Source organism: Lactuca saligna, chromosome 8 (genome assembly GCF_052625555.1).
Source record: "Lactuca saligna cultivar CGN05327 chromosome 8, ASM5262555v1, whole genome shotgun sequence".
Classification (NCBI taxonomy): Eukaryota; Viridiplantae; Streptophyta; class Magnoliopsida; order Asterales; family Asteraceae; genus Lactuca; species Lactuca saligna.
Genome location: NC_136424.1, coordinates 51581949 through 51592854, shown reverse-complemented (window position 1 = coordinate 51592854; position 10906 = coordinate 51581949). Strand labels below are relative to the sequence as shown.

Genomic DNA, 10906 nt, shown 5'->3' with positions numbered 1-10906 from the left:
AAGGAAATGGTGGTGTGCCCCTCAAATAGTGAGGGAAACGCCTCACCCTTATCCTCCGGTCTAACAATATTCATTTTCTTACGGTAGTGTTTTTATTTTCTTGGGGTGCAGGTCATGGCTGGTCCAACAGGGGATGGCCTAAGGCAACAAATAGTAAGGGGCATAATTTTTGGTCTAGCAACATTCATAATAGTGTTAATTTAGGAGGTATAAATCGCATATATTTATTTATATTTATTTCGATTTTTCATATCACAAAATAGGGATGACAATGGTTCTTGAACCGAAATCAAGGAATCAAGAAAACAAAAACAAAATCAGACTTATGAGGGTACGATACTAGTACCGATTCGGGTACAAAACTATTTTGTAGCAGGAGTATGTAGGGGTTGTTTGAAACTTGCAATTGTAGGGGATATTCGAAACTAATTTGAAAGTGCATGAGTTGTTTAAAACAGTTGCATCAAAAATGTCTACAAATTGTTTAAAAGGAAAATAAAAATGTATGAGTTGTTTGAAATAGATGCATAAAATGAAAGTCATGTCAGCCTCAGATATGTCGAGCCTTTACCAAGTTCATCTCCTTGCCTAATCATCTAAAAAGGTCATTAAAATATGTTTCCAATGAATTATTTGTTGTCGGTCGTTATTGTTATCACCACAAACCACATCACAACTACTACATTTTTGAGTTGATACATAAGCCTCAATATTGTCAAAAACAAAACGTACTTCATAAACAAATAAAAAAACCGATGAGTCGAATGGTGAATTCCACTCGTCAAGTACAAGAATGTCTCCACATTATTTGTTTTTAGCAATTCAGAAATTGTCATTCAGACAGAAAGAATCAGTTACTAATATAGGATTTGCGGCATTCCTCCCAACGAAAATTAATCAACTACCTCTAAGACTAGCATATTTTATGCTTTCACAATTTAGTACTTTAACATGTACACGCTTAAGGGAATAACGCTCAAAACTTTCAACAGATGATGTTGTAGATATAATATGGATTTAGCTCTTTTAGTTATCATCATACAACGAACAAGAAGGCAAACGAGCAACAAGTTGCTCCGCTAAACCATTATGTATGGTAAACCCAATTCTTTTGAAGACTACATCAATAAATCTAGGGGATATAACATGGCTATGCATGATCCGTTGCAGTCTATTAAGAAGCTTCACCACATCCGGCACAAGGAAACCAAACGTATCAAATTCAAATGGTATGAACGCGTGTTGATTTTCCATTCACGGTTTCTCATGTTTTGTAACCTTGCAAATAGCAGTTTTTAATGCAGTCTGTCCCGCCGTGAAACCCCCGGCCCTCAAACTTACGAGAGGGGATACCCCTATAAAGTCCACACATGCATGTTTCCCTCTAACTCATCAAAAAATCAAAATGTCAGCCGGTCTAAGGGTTGACTTTTCTTCTGTCAGGTCAGTAAGGAAATTCACTGGAGCCTCTTTCTTGGCGGAAACCCCGACATGCTTACATATGTCGACCAAAACATCCCTAACCATATCATGTCTGTATTTGAACCCCGGGAGTTCTTTGCAATGAAATGCATGCTCGCCGAAAGAGTCCAAACATACCTTGCGGCACACCAGACATATCCCATTGGCTAAGAATATTGGAATCATGAGTCGATATCTGAGGATGGTACGATACTCCACCGGAGACATATGTTGGTCAAGCCCATCTGTAGATCAAATGTTTGGTTTACTAAATAATGCAATTCATTTGGATGACGTAGACTCAATTCATAATAAGATAGGATATTTTTGCAGCATGGAGAAATCAATTCCCAAACAAAAAATACAACAATGGAAATTTATTGAAAAAAAAAAATAAAGATACGGAAGGATAATTGTTGTTTAAACTTAATTTTTTATGTTGTTTGTGAACACATTTGCATAAACATAATTGAATGGAGCAGTTAAAGTTTCAATGGTTGATAAGTTACTTGTGGTTGATCGATTGTTCAAATGGTGCAAGTATATTAAGGATTGTTTGGAGAAAAAGCAAGTGCAAATGGAGATCTAATAGCAACAATAGCTTCTGTTAGCAATATATATATATATATATATATATATATATATATATATATATATATATATATATATATTTGTATATTGTATTTTCCATTGTTATTCATTTAATTGTGTGGCCCTTGTATATTTTGCCCACAATCATAGCTCTTTCCATATTTTGTATTATATATTGGTGGAATGTATATATTGGTGCTTTATGGGAAAATAATTTACTAACATGGTATCAGGCCAAATTCTACCCTAGCCGTTTCCCTCTCTGTTTCGATATCTCTTCCCTCCCATTCTTTCTTCTTCCTTAATTTTCCTCTACCATGACTACTGCCTTGGATAAATTGTACGGCATCACCAATATCAAATCGTATGTTCCTCTCATTCTTGATCTTGACAGGTTAAACAATGATGCCAGGCGCGCGTTCTTCAAAAATCATTGCATTGCCTATAAGGTTTTTGGCCACCTTGATGGCACCAACCATAATCCCGATGATCAAGATTGGTGTACTGTTGATTCCATTGTCAAACAATGACTTTATGGTACTCTCACACAACCTCTTATTCAATCTATTTTGATACCTGATGCAACAGCAGCTCAACTTTGGAAGGCTATTAAAGATCTTTTCTGTGACAACAAGGAAGCAAATGCCATTGAACTCGAGAACCAACTGCGGAATATTACTATAGGCGAATCCACTGTCATGGAGTATTACACATGCATCAAATCAATTTCTGATCTCTTAGCTAACATCAGTTCCAAAGTTCCTGAAAGAACCCTAGTTACTTATGCCATCAATGGGTTATCTTCCAAATTTGACCACATCCCCACTACCATCCGTCACAAGACTTTGTTTCCAACTCTCCTTGAGATGCGTTCGATGTTGTCAATTAAAGAAAAAACTGTGCAGAATCAACTCAGTCGAATCCCTCATGCATCTCACATGGACTCATCTTCTCCTCATCATGTTTGATTTCTAATCACCAGCCTCAAACAACCAATTCTTGAAGCAATCGTGGAAATCAACGTGGTGGTAGCCGGAATCGAGGCGATGGCATAGGGCGAAATGGCGGCAAGGGTCGTGGTGGCCAGTGACTTAATGGAGGTGGTGCAATTTCTCAGCACACAACAGCTAACCCCATCGGTCGCTGGGTCTTTATTCCTGCCGAACAACAGGCTGTTAGGCTGCTCCCTTCTCCCCCATCAAAATCGTTGGCCCAATTCACCACAAACCCACTCTCGACAACAGCTTCATTAGCTTACTCAGCAACCGGCCCACCATGCTCTCCTTCCTGGACCTCCAATGTAGCACCTGGTTTCCGGTATGTGAATTTTATTTGAGTATTTCCCTATTTTAGCCTTGGACTCGGCGAGTCATAAGGTCCGACTCGCCGAGTAGGGACGAGACTCAGGACACGTTTAAGTTGGCGACTCGGCGAGTCCATATCTCGGACTCGGCGAGTCACCGCTGCTGGATGAAACCCTAAATTACAAGGGTTTGCACCCTATTTAAACCCTCATTCCGCCCCAAACTCGTCCCCATTCACCCCCAGAACTCCCAACATCGTTTATTCCCTTATTTCCTTGAGAGATTGAAGTGTTTTAGAGTGTTCTTGAAGATTTTGAGGAGAAAGAAGAGTAGATCAAGAAGAGGAGAAGGAGACCAGGCATCTTTGTGTCATCTCAACATTTTCCTTGAGGTATAGCTCGTTTCCACTCTGTTTTCAAGCTTGTAATCTCTTTTAGCTTCATGGGAGTCCTTCTTGGGCTCTTCCCCAAGCTTGTTTGTGCTTTTGGGTTGTAATAAGTTGTTAGCCTTTAGATCTAGGCATGATTTAGTCCCTGGAGCTTGGATCTAATGCATTTATGGGGTCATATTGCATGAAAGCCCTAGATCTACCTCTTTTGGTGCACTTTGAGCCTTAAAATCCATATTGGTGAATATCTACACATAAAGTTGGAAACTTTACGTGTGATTTGTGTCCTAGAAGCCTAGATCTGTGAATGGCATGGACTGGAATCGAGCAAATCGGTGTATTTGATGGATGCATGGCTGCGACTCGGCGAGTCGTATATGTGACTCGACGAGTCTGGTCGCGAGTCACTGAATTGGTCCCTTTATGATGTATCGAGTTGAGACGTGAGTCACAAGGGGTGACTCGGTGAGTTGGAAGCTCAACTCACCCATGATAGGACTCGGCGAGTCAATGCCCTGACTCGGCGAGTCCAAGGCAATCTTCATAGATCAAGAACAGACTCGGCGAGTTGTTCATACAACTCGGCGAGTCTTAGCATAAGTGTTCTTCGGATGAAGATGAACTCGACGAGTTGTTCATATAACTCGGCGAGTAGGATGACGAGGTTGAACGTCAGTCTAGAAGATGAACTCGTCGAGTCATAGCCTAAATCGACGAGTAGAAACAGGGACTCAGGACAATCGTCTGATAGGGACTCGACGAGTTGGAGAGCCAACTCGGCGAGTCGGGTCAACTGAAAGTTGACTCTGACTTTGACTTAGAGCTAGACCAGGGGTAAAATGGTCTTTTTACCTAAAGGACAGTTAGCAGTGTATGATTAAGTATATTGTGGGAATTATAGCCGGGGAGTTTCCGGAGCAGCAGCAGCAGTAGTAGGTGATCAATTCCCACACAGACCAGCAACTATTTCGAGGTGAGTTTCCTTCCAGTAGTAATGGGTCTAAGGCACCAAGGCCGGCCCGTATAGACGAGACGTTAGTATTGGAGTGTGGGCCGAGCCCGTATCTCTTAGTTGAGTTGATTATGATATATGCCAGTATGATAGAATTGTTTACACTTGTTGTTTGTGCGATACTTGTATGATATGAGTTGGCTGTTGAGTGTGGGCGAGTCCCGTATCTCTCCGAGAATGGAGTGTGGGCTAGGCCCGTATCTCCCAGATAGCGAAGTATGGGTGGGGCCCGTATCTTCAAGAGTGTGGGCGGGGCCCGTATCTCTCAGAAAGCGAAGTGTGGGCGGGGCCCGTATCTTCACGAGTGTGGGCGGGGCCCGTATCTTCACGAGTGTGGGCGTGGCCCGTATCTCCTAATTGCATGTTGTTTGTTAAATGCTTGCATGGTATGGGGTATTATGGGGGAGCTCACTAAGCTTTGTGCTTACGGTTTCAGTTTTGGTTTCAGGTACCTCCTCAGCTAGGGGAAAGGAGTCGGCGCGGTAGCAGCATGTCACACGCACACTCTTCGGTTTCCGCATTTACGAGCTTTTCTGGGATTGATACTCTAATATTCTGATTAGTTGTATGTTTTGGTTTTCAGACATGGTTCAGTTTATATTATGGATGATCGAATGATGTTTTAGTAATTAATATTTTCTAAAGTAACGTTTTTAAACAAAAAAAATTTTGATGTGAAAATTAGGTCGTTACATCCAAATCAGCAACCATTTAATTGGCAGCAGGCCCAATTTTTTGATCAGCCCACAGCTCTCCCTTAAGCATTTCGTACCGTGAATCTTCAAGATCCCGGGAATACAGATTGGTACATGGATACCGGGGAAACTGCTCACCTCCACCACGACTCAGGTATTCTAAAATCTGTTAGAAATAATTGGAATAATATTTCCGTTGTAGTTGGTGATGGATCTCGTCTTCCCGTTACCCATGTTGGTAGCACTTCCATTAGTCAACATCCTTTTCGTACATTATTTCTTAAAACTATCCTTATTACTCTTTAAATTATTAAAAATCTTATGTATGTTCGTTAATTTACCCGTGACGATAAATGCTCTATTGAATTTGACGAATTTGGTTCTTCTGTGAAGGACTACCTCACCAAACAAATTCTCATCCGATGTGACAACACGAGCGACCTTTATCCCTTTACCAACCAAATCCCTCAAGTTTTTTTGGCTGCAAGTTCATCCACTTGTGTAGCACCTGGTTTCTGGTATGTAAATCTTATTCGAATATTGCCTATTTTAGCCTTGGACTCAGCGAGTCATAGGTCCGACTCGCCGAGTAGAGACGTGACCCAGGTCACGTTTTAAGTTGGCGACTCAGCGAGTCCATATCCAGGACTCGGCGAGTCGCCGCTGTTGGGTGAAACCCTAAGTTTCAGGGGTTTGCACCCTATTTAAACGACTTAACTGTCCCAAGCCATCCCTCATTCACCCTTAGAGCCCTGTATCCCTCGTTCTAAGCTGTTCCTTGAGAGTTTGAGGCTATTGTGTGTGTTTTTGAAGATTTTTAAGGAGGAAGGAAGTAGATCCAGAAGAAGGGAAGCCATCCAGGCAACTATTGTGTTCTTCCAGCAGTTCCCTTGAGGTATAACCCGTTTTCCCCATGATTCTATGCTTAAAACTTCATTTGGGTCTTTCTTGTTCAAATCCCCAAGCTTGTATGTGCATTATATGTCGTAATAAGATGTTTGGCCTTTGGATCTAGGCAAGATTGAGCTCCAAGAGCTCAGATCTGTTAGCTTTATGGCCCCATGTTGCTTGTTAGCCCTAGATCTACCCTTTTAAGGCATTTTGAGCCCTAAAATCCATATTGGTGAATATCCACACGTAAAGTTGGAAACTTTACGTGTGATTTGTGTCCTAGAAGTCCAGATCTATGAATGGCATGGATTGGAATCGAGCAAATCGGTGTATTGGGTGGAGGCATGGCGGCGACTCGGCGAGTTTGGTCGCGAGTCACCGAATTGGTCCCTTTATGATGTATCGAGTTGGAGCCGTGAGTCACAGGGGGTGACTCAGTGAGTTGGGAGCTGAACTCACCCATGTTAGGACTCGGCGAGTCAATGCCCTGACTCGGCGAGTCCAAGGCAATCCTCATAGATCAAGAACAGACTCGGCGAGTTGTTTATACAACTCGGCGAGTCTTAGCATAAGTGTTCTTCGGAAGAAGATGAACTCGACGAGTTGTTCATACAACTCGGCGAGTAGGATGAAGGGGTTGAATGTCAGTTTAGGAGATGAACTCGTCGAGTCATAGCCTAACTCGACGAGTAGAATTAGGGACCCATGACAATTGTCTGGACAGGGACTCGGCGAGTTGGAGAGCCAACTTGGCGAGTCGGATCAACTAAAAGTTGACTCTGATTTGACTTAGGGCTAGACCAGGGGTAAAATGGTCTTTTTACCCAAAGGACAGTTAGCAGTGTATGATTAAGTATATTGTGGGAATTACAGCCGGGGAGTTTCCGGAGCAGCAGCAGCAGTAGTAGGTGATCAATTCCCACACAGACCAGCAGCTATTTCGAGGTGAGTTTCCTTTCCAGGGTCGACCCGTGTAGACGAGATGTTAGTACTAGAGTGTGGGCCGAGCCCGTACCTCTGGGTTTAGTCAAGTATGAAATATGTGTTAATATGATAGAGTTGGTTATACTTGTTGTCTGCGTGATACTTGTATGTTATGGGTTAGCGGTTGAGTGAGGGCAGGGCCCATATCTCTCCGAGGTTGGAGTGTGGGCTAGGCCCGTATCTCCCCGATAGCGAAGTGTGGGTAGGGCCCGTAACTTCACAAGTGTGGGCGAGGCCCGTATCTCCCGGCTAGCAAAGTGTGGGCAGAGCCCGTATCTTCCCGAGTGTGGGCAGGGCCCGTAACTCCTAGCTGAACATTGTTTGTTATATGTATGCATGGTATGGGGTATTATGGGGGGAACTCACTAAGCTTTGTGCTTACAGTTTCAGTTTTGGTTTCAGGTACCTCCTCAGCTAGGGGAAAGGAGCCGGCGCGGTAGCAGCACGTCACACACACACTCTCCGGTTTCCGCATTTACGAGCTTTTCTGGGATTGATACTCTGATATTCTGATTGGTTGTATGTTGTGGTTTTCAGACATGGTTCAGTTTATATTATGATTGATCAAACGATGTTTTAGTTATTAATATTTTCTAAAGTAACATTTTTAAACAAAAAAATTTTGGTTGTGAAAATTGGGTCGTTACAAGTTGGTATCAGAGCCCTGGTTTGAGGGATTCGGACACGTCTTTGGGAGTGTCTGAACTCAAATCGAGGGATTGAATGATTTTCTAAAAGAAAATGTTTTCTAAAATTTAGAAAAGAGTTTTGAGAAAGAACGAAGTGTGTGATGTGCGCGGCCGGCCAAGCTCAAGTAAGTATTCCCCATAGTACCCATACAAGTTTATGTTATGTTTATCAACTTTCGTAGAACCGCATGCTAGAATAGGACTAAGGGTCTAGGGGTGATGCCTTATGTGCCTACTATTTGTGTTTCAGTTGTATGAGAAATTGCATGCTAGTTATTGAGTAGTCAGTAAGTAGGATAGCCTGATTAGGTTATGCCTGGTAGTATGAGCTTAGCACTATATGCTAGCTCAGTTCCTGAAAGTGGATAGAGTTAATTGAGATTGTTACCCTTGTCTGAATGCTGCTTGTTTCGTGCTTCGTGGGACTCTGAATAATGGGAGTTAGCCATTAGGCGAATGCGTCACGTCACATGTAATCAGGATTGAATAATCTTAGAGTGCCGAATTTGATCCTACTGCGCAGCTCTTGTTTGAGTCCAACCGTTGTAGGGACGAGTCGGGTACTCGAAGGATTATCTGAGCCTCGTCACATGTGATGGTATTCGGGTAATGGCCAATTGGCATTACAATGAGGCCTGCAGCAGCTGAGGACTGGTTAGAGTAGAATTAGAGATCTCCCTAGGGCAAGCCTAGGATGAGTATAGCTGTGATCAGTAGTAGTGAAGGGGATCTGGTGGAGTCGAGGCATTCCTTGGAGAAGGTACGGATAGATGTGGAAGGTAGTATGGGCCCGTACTACTGAAAGCAGAGGATCCGTACCCGAACCAAGGAAGTCCAAGATAAGACCAGGGAACCTGTAAGTAGTTGTGATCCCTCAGGAAGTAGCAGTATCGCTAATGATTGTTGTAATGTATTGCAGAATGGTGGTACTTCGATCGAAGCCGGCAGATGGCGGTTCAGGAGAGGGGTCAGGTTCGGGATCAGGCTCCGAGCCGATTGATGAAAGGCTACGTGAGTTCATCGCGTCAGAGATCACCATGGGCATCCTTGAGTCGACCCCCATTCTCTTTGGGTCGATCAAGGAAGGGATCATGGAGTTGATGGAGGATCGCCTATGGGCATTTAGGAGCGATATGGCCTCGAGCCAGTCAGGATCTCGCACACAGTCCTTTAAGGACTTCAGGGGCAGTGGTGCGCCGGATTTCCATGGGGTGAAAGACCCCATTGTCGCCAGGCGATGGATTGCAGATATCGAGTCTGCCCAGTTGACTAGCTTCTGCCCCGAGGGGTCGAAGGTGAGATACGCAGCGGGGTGTTTACGGGACCGAGCCCGGGATTGGTGGGAGTCAGTGGGTGACTCGTTGGGAGCCTCAGCTATCGAGGCAATGACCTGGTCGGACTTTGTGACCAGGTTCATGGCAGAGTTTGCGCCGGCTGTCGAGCTTTAGCAGCTGGCCAGGCAGTTTCTAGACATGAGGCACACGACGGAGACTGTGGCGGAGATCACCGCCAAGTTCCGGGAGAGGGCTTTATTGGTGCCCCAGTATGCCGGTGACGAGGACATGAGGAGGACTCGTTACCATGATATGCTATGAGCTGACATCCGGGAGCATGTTAGCTTTTCGGCTTGCCCTACCCTGGACTCCATGATTGCCAGGGCTAGGGAGAGGGAGATAGATTTGGAGCACATCCGGAGACGAAAAATAGAGGAGGGTCAGGCAGGAGGGGCTTCGGGGAAGAAGCCCAAGGGATCAGATGGTAGGCCGAAAGGCCAGTCAGGACCGAGCCGCTGCGGGAAATGCGGTAGGACGCACGTGGGGGCATGTAGGATGGGATCAGGAGGCTGATACAAGTGCGTCAAGACAGGGCACTATAGCAGGGATTGTACTACTCCAGTTTCAGCTATTCAGACATCAGAGTTGCTGTGTTTTCACTGCAACCAGAGCGGCCACAAGAAGGCCAATTGCCCCCAGTTGACAGTTGCAGAGCCAGTGAAGGCGCCAGCTCCAGCGACCCTGCGGATCACGGATGGTCGGCAAGGCAAGGCAGAGGCTCCAGTGGTGAGGAGCCGGGCATTTCAGTTGACTGCCGAGGAGGCACGCGCCGCACCCGATGTGGTGACGGGTATGATTCTTTCCCTCTATCTTATTTTTTATGATGTTATGTTATTGATATGTGCTCTATATGTATATGTATGCATTAGGATCATTCCATGTGAACGGCCTCCCAGTCCAAGTGTTATTTGATTCAGGTGCATCCCGATCATTCGTTTCCCTTGCACTTAGCAAGAAGTTTCATGAGTCATCGGGCGAGTTAGATTGCCCTTTGGAAGTGGAGATCGCTGACGATCGATCGGTACGAGCATCGATGATATTTCGAGATTGCGTGCTGCGTTTGTTTGAGGAGCGCTATTTGGTAGATTTGGTTCCCATTCCGTTGCGTGGGAACAAGGTGATTATAGGCATGGATTGGCTGAGCCCTAATGGGGCGGTGATAGATTGCGCGCAGCAGCTAGTACGGGCCAGGACCCCTAGCGGGGGAGAGTTAGTGATTCATGGAGAGAGGCCTCAGTATGGACCCACTGTATGTTCAGCTGCGAGGGCTAGGCACTACCTTCAGCAGGGATGCGCAGGATATGTCGGATATGTGATGGATACCCGGGAGGCGGGTAAGGCGACAGTGAGCGAGGTTCCGGTGATCCGAGACTTTGCAGATGTTTTCCCAGAGGAGCTTCCTGGGATACCTCCGGAGCGACAGGTGCAGTTCAGGATTGACCTTGTCCCTGGCGCGGCTCCGATAGCCAAGGCGCCGTATCGGTTGGCCCCTCCTGAGATGCAGGAGTTGTCTACGCAGCTGCAGGAGCTGCTAGACAAGGTATTTATTCGTCCGAG

General features: G+C 44.9%; 1 protein-coding gene across 1 annotated transcript; it reads left to right on the top strand.

Annotated features, from left to right (window-relative positions):
- The first annotated feature begins 2369 nt into the window (after window positions 1-2369).
- LOC145009617 (uncharacterized) lies at window positions 2370-3020 on the top strand. Its single transcript, XM_078968278.1, has 2 exons — window positions 2370-2553; window positions 2641-3020. The coding sequence occupies exons 1-2, from the start codon at window positions 2370-2372 to the stop codon at window positions 3018-3020; spliced, it is 564 nt and encodes a 187-aa protein (XP_078824404.1).
- Window positions 3021-10906: the final 7886 nt, after the last annotated feature.